This window comes from Microcaecilia unicolor, chromosome 1 (assembly GCF_901765095.1).
Source record: "Microcaecilia unicolor chromosome 1, aMicUni1.1, whole genome shotgun sequence".
Classification (NCBI taxonomy): domain Eukaryota; kingdom Metazoa; phylum Chordata; class Amphibia; order Gymnophiona; family Siphonopidae; genus Microcaecilia; species Microcaecilia unicolor.
Genome location: NC_044031.1, coordinates 733184741 through 733202960, shown reverse-complemented (window position 1 = coordinate 733202960; position 18220 = coordinate 733184741). Strand labels below are relative to the sequence as shown.

The 18220-nt window shown below is 42.8% G+C and overlaps 1 protein-coding gene across 1 annotated transcript in view; it reads right to left on the bottom strand.

Annotated features, from left to right (window-relative positions):
• The window catches only part of MAN2A2 (mannosidase alpha class 2A member 2), a 137610-nt gene that overhangs the window by 83829 nt on the left and 35561 nt on the right, over positions 1 to 18220 (bottom strand). The window contains 1 exon segment of the mRNA XM_030189654.1: positions 6355 to 6528. Coding sequence (XP_030045514.1) covers positions 6355 to 6528 — 174 coding nt within the window.

Genomic DNA, 18220 nt, shown 5'->3' with positions numbered 1-18220 from the left:
AAATTAAATGATCCCAGGTTCCAATCTATTCATGTTTAATATGGGATAAAATGCCATAAATAAGTAAATAAATATAAACTTTTAATGTTCAGCACCTGATTCTCAAAGTGGACATATTCCAAACACTATAATGAAAATAAAATATTTTTTTCTACCTTTGTTGTCTGATCACTGCTGGCCCAGTATCTGATTCTGCTTGCTCTCTATCTGTTCCCTTGACTCCGTTTCCAGGGCTTCCTTTCCATTTATTTCTTTTCTTTCCTCCTTTCTTCTTCATTTCTGGTCCTCTGCACACTTGACTGTACAGTGGAATCCAGCTTCTGCCTATTTTCTCCATCCATGTGCAGTTTCTCTCTCACTTCCTTTTCCCTCATCTAATCTCCTTCCTCTATCTTCCCTCCATGTCCAGCATTTCTTCTCTCCTCCCTTCCCTCCCCTCCATCCATGTCCTGAAACTCTCCTCTCTCCCCTGTCCTCCTCTATCCATCCATACCCAGCAATTCTCTTCTCTTCCCCTGCCCCCCATACCCATCCATGCCCAGCAATTGTCTTCCTCCTCTGCCCCCCTCTATCCATCCATGCCCAGCAATTTGTTTTCTCTCCCCTGCCCCCCCTCTATCCATCCATGCCCCAGCGATTCTCCTCCCTCCCCTGCCCTTCCCTCCTGCTCCCATCCATGTCCAGCAATTCTCCTCCCTCCCCTTCCCTCCTGCTCCCATCCATGTCCAGCGATTCTCCTCCCTCCCTGCCCTTCCCTCCCGCTTCCCATCCATGTCCAGCGATTCTCCTCCCTCCCCTTGCCCTTCCCTCCTGCTCCCATCCATGTCCAGCAATTCTCTTCCCTCCCCTGCCCCCATCCATGTCCAGCGATTCTCCTCCCTCCTCTGCCCTTCCCCTCCCGCTCCCATCTCAAGTCCAGCGATTTTCCTCCCTCCCCTGCCCTCCCCTATCCATGTCCAATGATTTTCCTCCCTCCCCTGCCCTCCCGCTCCCATCTCATGTCCAGCGATTCTCCTCCCTCCCCTCCCGCTCCCAAACATGCCCAGCGACTGCCCTTCGCCCCCACCGTCCCCTCCCGCTCCATCCATCTTTTTTAAATACCTCCTCACCGTTGAAGCGCCGCGTTAAAGTCCTGCTGCCCATCTCTAGCTTTCCCTCTCTGTTTGCTGCAGTTCGCGAGAACTTCGTGCCCTTAGTCCCGCCTTCTGATGTATGACGTCATACGTCAGAAGGCGGGACTAAGGGCACGAAGTTTCACGCGAAAAACTACAGCAAACGGAGGAAAAGCTTGTGGCAGCGCACCAGGCCTTTAATGCGGCGCTTCAACGGACGAGGAGGTATTTTAAAAGTGGATGGGGAGCGAGAGGGCACGGTGGGGGCGAAGGGCAATTGCTGGGCAGGTTTGGGAGCAGGAGGGGAGGTAAGCATGGCGCCCTCCTGCCTATGTACCTCCTGCAATGGAGCCGGCTCGCCCCGAACAACAACCGGCTCACAAGAGCTGTCAAAATTTAACAAGCGGCTCTTGCGAGCCGGAGCGAGCCGGCTCCAGCACACCACTGATTTTAGTCCTTTACAGCTGGGGAAGTGCAGATTGAGGAAGGGGCACCTATATGTGGGTACAGTGGGTTTCTGGTGAGTTTTGGAGGGCTTGCAGTTTCCTCCACAACTGTAACAGGTAGGGAGAGGTAGGAGGATGGGTCCACCTTTCTGCAGTGCACTGCATCCACTACTAGACTACTCCAGGGGACCTGCCTTGCTTTTCTGATGGACCTGAGTATAACATGAGGGTGGCACAGAGGCTGGCAAGTAATGTTTCCCCTTCCAGGGATCTCCGTTCACTGGGTAAAATCTCTCTGTACCTTCTCCTCCAGACTCTGTTCCTTTTATCTTGCTGCAACATATGCCTGGAATAGATCCTGAGCCGGTACATCAAGCTCCATCTCTGGCGTCTTCAAATCTAGGCTAAAAGCCCAACCTTTTTTGATGCTGCTTTTAACTCCTAACCCTTATTCACCTTGTTCAGTACCCGTTATTTATCATACCCCACCTTAGTAATTCCCTTATCTCTTATTTGTACTCTTTGTCTGTCTAATTATATTGTAAGCTCTGTCGAGCAGGGGATATCTCTTCATGTTCAAGTGTACAGTGCTGGTAGTCTAGTAGCGCTATAGAAATGATAAGTAGTAGTAGTAGTTAGGGATAGGAGGGGGTTAGTGACCACTGAGGGAATAAGGGGAGGTCATTCCTGATTCCCTCCAGTGGTCATCTGGTCATTTAGGGCACCTTTTTGGTGCCTTATTCATAATAAAAAACAGGTCCTAGCTCAAAACGTTCTAATGTTTTGGTTTTGTTCCATTATGGCTGAAAAACGTCTAAGTCTTAGGAACGCCCATGTCCCGCCCTTGAACATGGCCCCTTGAGATTTGGACGGACTTCTGGACGGACTTCATAGAAAAACGTCTAAAAAGAGGTTTCGAAAATTACTGATTTGGACGTTTTTGTGGAAAAACGACCAAATGCAGACTTATGTCACTTTTTAGACGTTTCTCTTGTGAACAATGTGCCTGAAAGTGCTGCACACCACCATCAATAACTGTACTTTTGCCTAATTCACCAACTGAAGACATAATACCCCAAACAAAGGCCTCCACAAAACGACTTGCCTTTAAAAACTTTTTAACTGCTTCACATGTGCACATAACCATTAACGAACCAGGCAAATGGTGCCACATGAAAGGGCCCAGTTATTGAAAAAGTAGAGGCTTTCGTATCTACATATAAAGTACCTCACTCAGGTATGAACAGATATTACATAGTCGATGAACGGCAGATAGAGACTGTACGGTCCATCTAGTCTGCCATATAGATAAACTCATTTCAGAAAGGTATAAGGTGATCCAACATTGTGTATAGCTGATCTTGATTTTGGTCATTCCATTTTTCAGGATATAGACCGTAGAGGTCTGTCCTTGAAAAGCTCCAGTCTAGCCCATCCATACCTACCCAGGTCTCAGGGCACAGACCATACAAGATCGCCTAGTGCTGGCTTTGCTTCCCACTTACCAGTGTTGCCACCTCAGTTTCCACTAAGCTTCTTTGGATCGATCCTGCATGTTTAATCCCATGCATTTTGAATTCCGTTAAGGTTTTCATCTCTACCACCTGCCGTGGGAGAGCATTCCAAGGTATCCACCACCATCTCAGTGAAAAATACTTCCTTATCATTCTTCCTGAGTCAGCCACCCTTCAACCTCAATTCATGTCTTCTAGCTCTACCACTTTCCGTTTCTGGAAGAGGTTTGTTTGTGGATTAATACCTTTCAAATATTTGAACGTCTGTATCATATCACCCCTGGTTCTCCTTTCCTCCAGGGTACACGTTCAAGTCATCAAGTTTTCTCCTCTTATGTCTTGTTATGCAAACTGAATGCCCATTTTATTGCCTTTCTTTTGAACTGCTTCCCACCCTTATACATCTTTAGCAAGATACGGCCTTCAACAACTGAAACAAATACCCCAAGTAAAGCCTCACCAACAAACTATGTTACAAGGGCATCAATGCCTCCTTTCTTTTGCTGGTTATACCCCTCTCTATGCAGCCTAGCATTCTCTGGCCACGGTCACCACCTTGTCGCATTGTTTCGGGCACCGTGAGATCCTCAGACACCATCTCCCCAAGGTCCTTCTCATGAGCCGAGCTTACCGATCTCTCCCTCCTATCTGGTATATCATTTTTGGATTTTTTGTACCCAGTGCATCACTCTGCACTTCTTAGCATTAAATTTAACCACTAGGACCCTTGACCATTCTTCCAACGTTTGGAGATCCCTTCTCATGGTTTCTACACCCTCAGAGTATCCACTCTATTGGCTATCTTCGTGTTATCCGCAAAAAGGCAAACTTTACCTTCTAACCCACCAGCAATGTCTCTCACAAATATATTAACAGAATCGGCCCCAGTACCGACACCTGAGGTACTCCATTGCTCACTTTCCTTTTCTCCGAGTAGATTACATTTTACCACCACCATCTGTTGCCTGTCGGCCAACCAGTTTCCAATCCATTTCACCACTTTGGGTCCTAAGTTCAGTCCTCTCAGCTTATTCACAACAGACGTTCAACTATTTGCAAGGTATTAATCTGCAAATGAACCTTTTCCGGAAACAGGAAGGTGGTAGAACTAAAGGACATGAATTGAGGTTGAAGGGGGGCAGACTCAGGAGTAATGTCAGGAAGTATTTTTTCACAGAGAGGGTGGTGGATATGTGGAATGCTCTCCCGTGGGAGGTGGTGGAGATGCAACGGTAATGGAATTCAAACATGTGTGGGATAAACACAAAGGAAATCCTGTTTTTGAAGGAATGGATCCACGGAATCTTAGCGGAGATTAGGTGGTGACGCTGGTAATTGGGAAACAAACTGGTGCTGGGCAGACTTCTATGGTCTATGCCCTGATCGTGACTGAATAGATATGGAGGGGCTGGAGTGTAAATTTTAAAGGGGCTTCTATGTTAGCTTCAGAACTTAGCACAAAAGTGCTGGGCAGACTTCTACGGTCTGTGCCCTGAGACTGGCAAGGACAAATCAAACTCGGATCTACATATAAAGTATCAAATATCATGTAAAATGAGTTTATCCTGTTGGGCAGACTGGATGGGCCTACATCCCAAGATACTGAGGGAGCTCAGAGAAGTCCTGGTGAGACCTCTTAAGGATTTATTTAATAGATCTTTAGAGACGGGAGAAGTTCCTATGGACTGGAGACAAGCTGATGTGGTCCATCTTCACAAAAGCAGGGACAGAGGGGGATCCAAGATGGCGGCAGAGTAAAAGGATGTGTCCCGAGTCCCTCCGAGACACCGAACCCAAAGCGCTACGGATGTTTAATCTCATCACTTCACATCTCATTCTTCCGTTTTCTACCTTTGCTGTACGTCACGTTATATTAGCATACTTTACATATGCATTACCTCATTTGATATTCGTGACATACATAGTCATGTTACTCTGTCCCCTACTGTTTATTCTGGTGCACTTTTTCCAATTCTCGAAGAGACGACTGGTTGCTACTCTTTGCAGGTTAGTTCCATTACTCTTGGGTTTGTCATGCCTCTAGGACGCCAATGTTCATTATACAACTATGGATAACCTATACTGCCACTTTGCATTTTTCCTAGTGGACATGTTAGTTTAGTTCTTTCGGTTCCTGTTTGACTTTGTTACCGGCATTACCATCAGTATTTCTTAAATAGAGATTGTATTATTCTGACCATTCACACAGGTTGAAGGGCATTTTATTATTTCGTCAATCGACCAATTTTGTATGTTTCCAATTATTTCTGAACCGATATTTTATTGTACTCCTCCGATAGTGTGCTCATCAGTTGGTCGTAACAGCGTTACATTAAGTCAGTTATTTACATATAAGGAAATGAGTTGTTAAAACATAACTGCTTTTTATATGACTACCATTCTAAACATGACGGCATCTTTTCATTTCATTTTTACCTCTATGCATAGACACTTTAGGCTCTATGGCAACTTTGTTTGCATATTTACATATTGTTTGGACGGGTCCCCATGCTTTTAGGATCAAATAGTCTCTTTTGTAGATGTGGATGACTTTAGCATGCGCCCTTATTATATGATTAACTTGTAGCGACTCAGAGGCCTGATGGGAGTGCTCCAACAAATAAGCCTGATGTAACAGAATGAATTCTGGAGAAAATGGTTTCTGAGAGAAGCTTGGTACCAGAAACAGCTGAAAAGGCTGCCCCACACACCAATCCAAATGAGCAAAGCAACGATTATGAAATGAAAGCAGGACCTCTCCCATGGGAGCAGAGTTACGGGAATCTAACATGGTCACAGGTGCCAACAATGGAGCAATGCTGAGAAGAGAAGCCGTTGTGCACAAAGGACTCACTTGCACGGGAACCCCTAGAATAGGCAAAGAACAGCCTAGACACCCCCAAGCTTGACTGAACTAGGAAACCCAGAAAAGGAGCAACAGCAAGACGAGACCAGGAGCTTGTGAGAAACCGTCCACTAACTGCTGAGATAGGAGAGATACTGATTTAACCAGGATGCACACAGTCCTATATGACAAAGTTTGATGTCCTCTATCTCCATCTGCAGGTAGAGGATCATAACCCACAAATTTCTGAATTAATCTGCTGATGATGACAAGGAAGCAGTGTACTGTTACTTACTATGCTGTGGCCAAACCTATGGGTAGCCATTATGCTCTAGAACACACATCTTCATATCATGTCCTTTTGAAAAATATCCTTATAGATGCACAGTTTACAATCCCCAGGGACACCCAGACCCCTTTCACTAAGTAGGACATACCCCATGTCTGTCTCCACATGAATTCCAGGTTCTTTGTGGCAGCAAAGTGCTTTTTGATGGAGTAGTGAATTCTCTGGATCAGCATGCTGGTCAGATTCGAGCGCTTCAGCAGGTAGGGCATGGTGGAGCTGTGCCCAAAGGGATCTACTGCCCAGCCCGATCTTGGGGTTACACCTGAAAAATGAAGAATGTATTACATTTAAAGAGTCACAGAAGAATCAAGAGCAATAGCTCAAGTTTTAGCAGAGTTATTCGTTCAGGATTTATGAATGGAATACTAAAAGGTTGGCACAGGTAAACTATATACGTACATACATATATAGACATAAACACACACATGCATTTTTTTCCTGTCTTTATTGTACACGACCCTAAAACACATTCTTCACAGGTATGTTAGCATACTAGCAAGACAAGAGCAGGAGTTTGTGAGACACCATCCACTAACTGCATGTGTCCCTAATTTTAACATAGTTTTCCAAATTATAAAAAAGTATGCAGCGTCGACCATATTGTCACCTTGCAATATTCTCATAGTACGCCTCATATAATGAGCCTGGAAGGCCTAGCCTGCTTGTTTATTCCACACTTGATAAACTGCCTTTCTGTAGATACAACTGAAGTGGCTTACATGTATATTTACTCCTATTATTAAAGATGCTAAACTTCCTGCTACTGTGGTTTCTAATTATTGCCCTGTGGCATCTATAGAGTTATTTACCAAGATCATGGGAATCAGTGATCATAACATGATCAAGTCTGAACTACAATCTGGGATAAACCTGCAAAGGAAATCTACTGTAGCTGCACTTAATTTTTGAAAGGGTAACTATAATAAAATGAGGAGGAAAATGGTTTAAAAAGAAACAAAGGATCGGCTGCAAAGGTTAGGACACTACATCAGGCATGGACGTTATTAAAGTGTGGACATTATTCAAAAATACCATCTTGGAAGCCCAGTGCAGATGCATTCCACGTATTTGCAAAGGTGGAAAGAAGAGAAAACGTCAGCCAGCATGGTTAAAAGGTGAAGTAAAAGAGGCCATTACTGCCAAAAGATTGTCCTTCAAAGAATGGAAAAAGGACCCAAATGAAGAAAATAAGAAGCAACATAAGCATTGACAAGTCAGATGCAAAAGAATTAATAAAGAAGGCTAAAACAGAATATGAAGAGAAACGTGCCGCAGAGGCTAAAACTCACAGTAACAACTTTTCTTTTTTTTTCCATTTGTTAAACTTTTTATTAATATTCCAACAATGTATTACACTCTTAAACATATTTCTATACATAGCTCATCTGCAACATTCAATCTTTGTTAACATTCTTTTATTTTTCCCCCTTCCCCATTATTCCCCAACCCCCCCTCCCCCCCTCCCATTAGCTCACCTAATCGTAACCACTCTTCCGCATTGGGTTTATATTTTTCCTTTTGCCTATCAGTCATTTTTTCCATTCCCATCAAGAAGTACAATTTATTTCCCAATCCAGTCTCGTGGGGCCTGTTCTTTGTTTCCATTTCAGTGCTATTGTTGTTTTGGCTGCTGCTAGGCACATACGCTTTATTCGAGTTTGCCATGCCTTCCCTCCCTTATTCCCGTAGCCCAACAAACACCATTTGGGATCACAAGTGAACTGAACCCCCTATTGCTTGGGTAATTAATCCTGTAACCATTTCCCAAAACTCTTGTATAAGGGAGCATGTCCACCAAATGTGATAATATGTTCCTTTCCCTTCATCACAACGCCAGCACTTATCTGATGCATTGGGGTACATGGCTTTTAATCTGTCAGGAGTATAGTACCAACGACTCATAACTTTATAAGCGTTCTCCTTCACCAATACACAGATAGATGCTTTTTTTTACCTCTATACACATTTTCTTCCATTCTCCCCCATTGAATTCTTGTTCCAGATCCTGCTCCCAAGCTTTCATATAGGGTAATTTTTCAAAGGTAGTGCCCCTAATATGTTCATATAATTTAGAAATCCCTTTTCCTCCCGCATAAAGAGACCCCCATAGGTTTTCAAACTTTTCATTATCTATCCAGTTGCCCTTATTCCATTTTGCTGTCACCATATAATTTCTAACTTGAAGATATGCATAGATTTCTGTCTCAGGAAGATCATATTCCTTACTAATCTCTTCAAAGTTTTTAAGTTTGCCCTCTCTTGTAAACTCACGAAACCTAATCAAACCTTTATCATACCATGAGGCAATTATCTTGTTTTCCTGCCCCCCAGGGAACCCTGGTTCTTGTGTGAGCCAAGCGTATGTGGATCTATTATGTGGACCCCTGAGTTTCTTTTTGAGCTTACCCCATAATATTAACAAATGTGATACGAAGGGATTCAATGTTAGTGTTTTATACGCATGTTCAAGGATAGATCCCCAGAGTAGTGCATCTAGCCTACCTTCCTGTACAAATATCTGTTCTAACTGGGTAACTGGAGAAAGGTCAACTCTGCTCCAGACCTCAATTTTGCCGCAGTTGGGCTGCCCAGTAATACCAAGTATATTAGGGATTCCTCTGCCCCCTAGTTCTACTGCTCTCCACATTATTTTCCGTGATAATCTGGCTGGATGTCCTGCCCATATGAACTCCCCAATTTCCGTCTGTAGTTTCTGTAAATCCCCTTTAGGAACAGCTATTGGCAGTGTTTGAAATAAGAATAACAGTCGAGGAAGGATATTCATCTTGACCACCGCTATACGACCCCACCATGACAACAATCCTCCCTTCCACTTTTGCAGGTGTCTTCGAATAGCTGCTATAAGCGGTGTGTAATCCAATAAGTATAATGTGTTTAGATCCCGGGGTACATTTATGCCCCAAATAGCGAAAATTTCTGCCTGTCCAGCGAAAACCCATGTCTCTTCCCAAGTTGTTCTATTTCCTGATCAGTGGCAGTTATTCCCATGAGTTCAGATTTATCAAAGTTTACACGAAAACCTGACAGTGACCCAAAAAGATTTAATTCCTTTATTAGCACCGGCAGCGTCGCATGTGGTTTGCCTATGTTAGAACAGCAAATCATCCGCAAATAAAGCTATTTTGTGCTCTTTTCCTCCCATTCGGACCCCCTGCGCTTCCTTCAATGTTCTTATTTGTTGGGCTAGTGGTTCAATGGATATTGCAAATAACAGCGGGGATAGGGGGCACCCCTGTCTGGTCCCCCTTTGTATGTTCACTGGGCCTGACCACCCCCCATTCACTTTAATCCTTGCCTTTGGTTGGTCATATAGCTTTTTCACCCAGCCTACAAAAGTGTTGCCAAATCCCATTCCTAACATTACCTCCCATAGGTAATTCCATTCGACCCTATCAAACGCCTTTTCGGCGTCTATTGTTAATAAAGTCATAGAATCTCCCCTCTTTTGTGCCCCCCAGATTAAGTTAAGGGTCCTTCTAATGTTGTCTGCCACTTGCCTATGTTTAATGAAGCCAGATTGGTCCTCGTGTATGAGAGATGGTAATATCCCACTCAGCCGGTTTGCCATTATTTTGGCCAGGATTTTAACATCTACATTCAACAGGGATATCGGTCTAAACGACCCACATAAAGTCGGATCTCTCCCAGGTTTTAACAAAACCGATATTCCTGCCTCCTGCATGCTGGTCGGGAATCCCTTCCCCTCAAAGCTAGCATTCCCCAGCCTCACTAAGAGGGGTCCCAGTTCCTGTTGGAAGATTTTATAATATTTAGCAGTATATCCATCTAGCCCTGGTGATTTCCCACCCTTTAGGCCTCTGATAACTCCCAACACTTCCTCCAATGTTATTGCTGCTTCCATCTCATCTCTCTGTTGTACCGACATCTTTTGCAATCCAAGTCCCTGTATATAGTCCCTGATGCTTTCTACCGATTCTGTTGATTCCCTTTTATATAGCTTTTTATAAAAGTCCATAAATTGTGTCCTAATTTCCTCATCTTGATGGTAAATCACATCTTTTGGGCCCTTAATTTTAGTGATCGTATTCTTAACTCTTCTATCACTCAAACCCCTAGCTAAGATTTTTCCAGCTTTATTGCTGAACTCGAAAAATTTCTGCTGCATTAATTGTCTATGGAATTCCATGGTTTTCATCTGAATCATATGCAGTTCCGCTCTCCATTTTTTAAGTTCTACTAATTATTGGAGTTTCCCCTCTCTTTGATGTATAGCTTCCGTTCTCGCTAGTTGTCTCCGTATTTCTACCTCCCTCTCTGCTCTCTGTTTCTTCTTGTGAGCCCCCTTTTTAATTACGACCCCCCTCACTACTGCTTTTAAAGCATCCCACATTGTCCCATCTGTTACCTCCCCGTATCATTTAGTTCTAGGTACTCTTTAATAGTGTTCCTAATATCTTGGCAATCCAATTCTCCATCTAATAAAGTTTCATTGAGTCTCCAGATTTGTCCTGATCTTTGCTTATTCAACCCATCTAATGTGACCCAAACTGCTGCATGATCAGAGGCATGTATACTCTCTATCTCTGCCTCCTTTATATCTCCCCATATGTTCCGGCTACCCCAAATTGCAACTATTTCTGGCGTATGTTCCCTGTACATGAGCCCTAGTGTGAATACTGGCGCTGTCCCGGATGCTGTAAACGCCATATGTCTATTACGTCTAATTCGCGCATCAGTCTGAGAATTGGCGCCCATTATACCCCTCTCCCCATCCGTCTTGTCGGAGTGGTCCATGTTCCCCGCCGCATGGTTGAAGTCTCCCCCCAGCATTACCACTCCTTCTACAAAGGGAATCAGTTCTGCCCGAGTGGTATCAAAGTATCTCCCTTGACCCTTGTTTGGTGCATACATGTTTATTAAAGTGATATTGCGATTGTTGACCTTCCCCCTGACTGCAAAGCAGCGACCTTCTCTATCTTTATACACAGCCTCTTTAACAAACTGCAAATGTTCTTTCACATAAATCACTAAACCTCCCGTCTTATTTCCCCTAGTATCAGCCAATGCATACCCCTCCCCCAGCCCTTTGTTCATAATAAGTGCTTCATCTTTCTTCCTAATGTGGGTTTCCTGCAACATTATTATATCACAGTTCAATCTGCGCAGTTCTCTGAAAATTATACTTCTCTTACCCGGATTGTTTAACCCATTTACATTCCATGACCCAATACGTATTCCTCTATTACTCAGTCCTCCCCTGTTCCCCCCCCCTCCCACCCCCCCCAATCTCCCCGTCAACTGGCATCCACTCTTTCGTGCCAGTATTCCCCTTAAGGAAGCACGTCATCTTCTGAGCTTGACCGCCCGATCCCTTAATCAAATATGCATTCCCTCTCTTATTTATGTTGCTTTACCTCTTCCCTTCTATTTAAAACTCATATATGCATTTACCCCAACATCACATATATATCTTTTCAACTTGTTTCATCTTCACTCCCACTTACTACAGTGGAAAACGCGTTCAAAGTCCCTGTTCAGTCCTTATCATCTTCAGGTGGCATCATCTCTCTCCACTGTATCTCTTGCATTTCGTGCTGGAGGACGATTCCTCCTCCCTACAGCCATCTGCCAACCCGTCTGATCTTTTCTCCCTGGGCTGCCTTGGGATTGCTGCATGATTTCTTCCTCTCTGGGGACATCTATACATCCCATCTCCTTTAAGACTTTCCACGCTCCTTGTGGTGATTGAAGACGCCGGGTAGTACTCCCCACCGATACTTGCAGCCCAAACGGAAACAGCCAGCGATAGCGTAATCCAGATTTTTGTAAGTAGCTCGTAATGTCCTTAAAGTTTCTTCTGCGCTGTAGCGTTTGTCTAGCCAGATCCTGATAAATCCGGATCTTAGCCGTGTTCCAAGTTATCTCCCCCAGTTCTCTCGCTTTTCTCCAAATTTTTTCTTTAACTGGAAACCTAAGAAAACAGGCTACTATATCTCTTGGCAAACCTTTCCGTGGTGCACCTAGGCTTCTGTGCGCCCTTTCCAGTTCCACAGGTGCATTCTCTCGGCCCTCTCCTGCATTGGAGTCCTGATTAAGTAGAGAAGCACAGATTTCTTGAACCACTTTCTCGGCATCTTTATACTGGTCCTCCTCCGGAATGCCTCTGAATCTCAAGTTGCACCTTCTAGTGCGATTTTCAAGATCTTCCAGCCTGTCTTCCATATCCACTCTTGTTTGCTGTTCATTTTTTATGGAGCCCCGGAGGTCCCGCACTTCCAGCGATATGGCCTCCGTTTTTTCCTCCGTTTCCGCCAGCCTGTTTCCGATTTCTTTGATTTCTTCGCGCAATTCCGCTACCGCCGTTTGGATGCTACGTCTTGTTGTCACCATTTCAGTTTTTAATTCTGTAAACCATCTGGCGAAATCGTTCTTACTAATTTCTGCCTCGCTCTCAAACTGCTCTTCCAGGTCCTGATCCGATTCGCTTTCCGCGTTCGCCATCTTGGCCCCTCGAGAACGAAGTCCGGTTCCTTTTGTAGCGCTCGATGACTCGGACGTAAACTTGAATTTTGCCAGCTTTTTCTTTGCTGCCATAAGTTTAGCTTTAGTTTTTTTTATATTAGAAGTGATTTTTTCGCTTTTTAGCACGAGGAATGCTTCGATTTTGCCCTAGAGACGATGGAGCTTACAGATCAAGCAGCCATCTCTTCCGATGACGTCACTTCCTCTAATCAGTAACAACTTTTTCAGGTACATCAGAAGCAGAAAGCCTGCAAGGGAATCCGTGGGACCGTTAGATCATGAAGGAGCAAAAGGGGTGCTCAGAATGGACAAGACCATAGAGGAGAAACTGAATGAATTCTTTGCTTCTGTCTTTACGGAAGATGATGTAAGAGATCTGCCTGTACTGGAAATGGTTTTCAAGGGTGATGATGCGGAGGAACTGAAAGAAATCTCAGTGAACCTGGAAGATGTACTGAGCCAAATTGACAAATTAAAGAGTAGTAAGTCACCTGGACTGGATGGCATACATCCAAGGGTACTCAAAGAACTCAAGCATGAAATTGCTGACCTGCTGGCGGGGGGAAGAGGGGTTGGTGGTGAGAGGCTAGGATGGGGGAGGGCAGACTTATACGGGGTCTGTGCCGGAGCCGGTGATGGGAGGCGGGACTGGTGGTTGGGAGGCGGGAAATACTGCTGCACAGACTTATATGGTCTGTGCCCTGAAAAAGACAGGTACAAATCAAGGTAAGGTATACACATGAGTTTATCGTGGGCAGACTAGATGGACCGTGCAGGTCTTTTTCTGCCGTCATCTACTATGTTACTATGTAATATGTAACCTGTTATTAAAATTGTCCGTAGTACCTGAAGATTGGAGGGTGGCCAATGTGATGCCAATTTTTAAAAGGGTTCTAGGGGTGATCTGGGAAATTATAACCCGGTAAGCCTGACGTTGGTGCCAAGCAAAATAGTGGAATTATAAAGACCATGTAGACAAACATGGTTTAATAAAACAGAGTCAGCATGGGTTCAGACGAGGGAAGTCTTGCCTCACCAATTTGATTAATTTCTTGAAGGCGTGAATAAACATGTGGATAAAGGTGAGCTGGTTGATGTAGTATATCTAGATTTTCAGAAAGCTTTTGATAAAGTTCCTCATGAGAAACTCTTGAGAAAAGAGTCATGGCATAGGAGGCAAGGTTCTGGTGTGGATTAGGAATTGGTTATTGGACAGAAAACAGAGTATATGGTTAAATGGTAATTTTTCTCAATGGAGGAGGGTGAACACTGGAGTGCCAAAGGGATCTGTACTGGGACCGGTACTATTTAACATATTTATAAATGATATGGAAATCGGAACGACGAGTGAGATCAAATCTGCAGATGATACAAAACTATTCAAGGTTGTTAAAACATGTGCGGACTGTGAAATATTGCAGGAAGACCTTAGGAAATTGGAAGGCTTGGCATCCAAATGGCAGATGGAATTTATGTTTCAACTGTTTTTTATTATGAAAGAAATCAACATATCCACATCTTATAGACATTATAGAACTAATACAAGTATTTTTTTGTTCCTCCATTATCTTGTAACAGCATAATAAACAATAATTATCTTACACAAGGATAGTGTGTTTCTTTTTTCTTTCTCTGTGTGTTTCATTAATTTGTATTATCCATGAATTCAACAGAACATGCATTATTGTCAACATCTAACATAACCAAGTATTGTGCCACCTTCATTATCCGATATTAGTACAACAAATCCATTATTAGTTCCCACCATAGTATAATGTTGCATTCTTCCATCCTTATACCTACTATTTCCCTTTCCCCCTTCCCACTCTCCCTGCCCTCTTATTCTTCATGGTTCCCCCTGTAACCTATAAAATTCCCCATACTTTCCAGTATCGCCTAAGTCCACTCATAAGGTATTAATAATCAGACTTCGCCCTTTCTGCGTCATTTTTTCCAAGTAGCATCCCCAGATTTTAAGAAATCTCGTTTTTCTTTTATCATTTCCTTTAGCCTCTTTTGCTTCCAAACAACAATTGATGTACCTGATTACGCCAATGCCAGAAATTTGGCGGGTTGTGTGTAGTCCAGTGCTGCATAATACATTTCCTTGCTATCAAACATAATTTGCGCTTTAGCAATACTTTATCTGCATTTAAACTCGATTGTACCTCCTTCATATCCCAATATGAGATGTAATGGATTCATATCTACTCTACTACATAACATACCTGTAAGATAGTTAGTTATTTGTCTCCAATATCGTTGTATTAATACACATTTCCACATCGCATGATAAATGGAGTTCTCGGCATTATGACATTTTACACAAAGAGCTGTTTCTATACCCCCTGCTTTATACAATTGAACCTGTGTAAAGTATGCCCTGTGTATCATTCTAAATGCACATTCCCTATAATCATTTCCCCCCTATCAGGCATGGAATACTTTTGATTTGTGCCATTATATCCCAGGATTGCAAGTTCCTTCCCATATCTTTTTCCCATTTCTGTTTCAACAAAGTCATCTCCTTCGCAGGAGTTAGGCTCCATAGTCTCTGATATAATTGCGATATAGAAGGGGCATTTTCTGTAATTTCCTCAAAGAAGGTAATAATTTTATTACCTAACCTAATTATAAGTGCTTCTTTATTTAAATTTTGTATGTAATGTTTAAGCTGATAGTGCGCATAAGTATCTTGCCATCCAGGTTCCTCTTGATGAAGCAGCTGCGGCAGTGGCTTAATATCCCCATTCTCTCCTAGTACGTCTGCCAGGGTTTCCACACTTATCTTTCCCCAGTCATCAAAGATTTTGTTCTCCATTCCTGGTTGGAAGGCCGGATTCCCTCTAATACTTATTAACTCCGTTATTCTCGAGTCTCCGCCTAATAGTTTGCCTATAAATTTCCATACCTCTCTCATGGGTTTAAGTAAAATATTGTGCCTAATTCTAGGAGGAGTTTCCCCGCTCCGCAATGCATTAGGGTAGTAAAGTGATATGGGTTAAATAATGCATCTTCCATCTCTATAGGTGTATAGTCGGAAGCATGAAATAATCTATCTCTCACCAGTCGCAATAAACATGCCATATTATAATATTTAAGATTGGGAATTCCCAAACCCCCCTGTCTCCATCCTCCCAACATGTATTTTTGTTGTATTTTAGCTTTTTCTTAGCCCAACAGAATCTGAGCAGCATTCGGTATAAGCGCTTTATATCTTTCTGCAACAGGGCTATTGGTAAGATCTGCAACATATATAACCATCTCGGTAAGATCACCATTTTAAGAAGGTTGATCCTCCCTATGAGCGAGAGTGTTAGCGTGCCCCATGATGCCAACTGCTGTGCTGTCTGTTCCAGTAATTTTTCAACATTTAAATGATATAGCTCTTTTGGTCTGGCCGGCAACTGTATACCCAAATATACAAAAGATTTATGTGCCTGCTTCAAAGGGAAATCTCCCCCCCATAACTCGTGTATGTCCACATTAATTTGAAGCGCTTCTGACTTGTCTATATTCAGTTTGAAACCCGAATAATCTCCATATTCTCTGAAAATTTGTAAAAGATTCTCTAGAGTATCTTTTGGCTTCGTAATAATCATTAACAAGTCATCCGCAAATGCAGCTATCTTAAATTCCCTGATTTTTAATATGTACCCCTGTTATCGCTGCACAATCATGTATGTCTCTAATTAATGGGTCTAATTGAAGTGCAAATAACAGAGGCGACAAAGGACAACCTTGTCTAGTTCCCCTAGTGATCTGAATTTCCCCCGATATATTTCCATTTACCAGCACTTGTGCCCTTGGGTTATGATATAGTGCTCTAATTGCCTGCACAAAGGTGCCATTAAATCCATATTTCTGTAGCACCGAGTATAGAAAGGGCCATTCCACTCTGTCGAATGCTTTTTCTGCGTCGAAGCTGATCATCACAGCTTGTTCTTTGGAGTGACCTAGTCCTTCCAATGACGCCAAAATATTCCGCAAGTTTTTTGTACTTGTTCGCCCTTGGACAAAACCCACTTGTGCTGGATGAATTAGATGAGGCAATATCCCTCCTAATCTTTTGGCCAATATTTTTGCAAATAATTTTGCCTCTTGATTAATTAGGGAAATGGGTCTATATGATGTAACCAACTGTTCATCTCGTTTTGGTTTAGGAAATACTACTATCCTAGCTAAATTCATATTATCAGACAAGGCCCCCTTCTCTATCCAGTCATTGAACATTTCAGTCAAGGTAGGGAGAATCGAGTCCCCCATCATCTTATAAAATTCTGCTTTAAAACCGTCTGGACCTGATGCCTTGCCTGATTACTTTGTTGATTGCCCATCCTACCTCGTCTTCACTAATCCTAGCATTTAGCCGCTTTCTGTCTCTACTTTGCAGCCTCGGAATGTGAACACCCTCTAAGTAAGACTCCCCCTGTAGCTCGTCTTGATCTGCCCTCTTATAAAGTTCTTGATAAAAATTTTGAAAAGCTTGTCGAATTTCTTTATTAGAGCGTATGAGTTTCCCATTTTTTTGTTTAATAGTTGTTATATTTCGGGAATTAACCTTAGATGCTATAAGTCGAGCTAAATATTTGCCCCCTTTATTCCCGTGCTTGTAAAGTTGAAAGCGATAGTAGGCCTGAGATTTCACTTCTCTCTCATGTAGTTTGGCATTTAAAGTTGCTTGTATGGTCAGAATCTCTTGTCTGATATCATTACTAGGGTTCATACCGTATTGGCGGTGTAATTTACCTAAAAGTTGTTCTAGTCTCATTATTTCTCTGTCTCTCATTCGTTTATAGTGCGTGACATAGCTAATTATTTCCCCCCGCAACACCGCTTTCGCTGCTTCCCAGTAAGTGCTGATCTCATCCACTGAGCCTTCATTAAAATGCTTAAATTCTGCCCATTTAGCATGTAAAGCTCCCCAATCTTGCATCTTTAATTAAGTATGTTGGAAACGTCCAGCTTTTTAGCAAGTCTTCATCCTCTCCTCCCTTCCATGTCATTCCGACCACTGAATGATCCGATATGACACAGGGATCTATGTGTACCTCAGTAATGTCTGTTATTATAGTTCGTGATACCAGCAAGTAATCAATTCTTGATGCTGACCCATGTGCTCTAGATTGGTGTGTGTATTCTTTCTCCATAGGATGCAAGGTGCGCCAGACATCTATTAAATCTAATATTTCACATAAATCCGGTAGACCCCTAGTATCTATTTTTCTTATCTCCTTAGGCGGATGCGATCTATCCATATTCGGGTCCCAAGTCATATTGAAATCTCCTCCCATCACTAGGGCAAGTTTTCCAATTGAGTGATTTGGGAAAGCAATTTCTTATAGAATTTTAAATCTAACACATTAGGAGCATAGACATTTCCCAAAATTATAGTTTTTTTATTAATGGTTACTATGCTTAGCACAAATCTACCCTCTGGGTCTGAAATA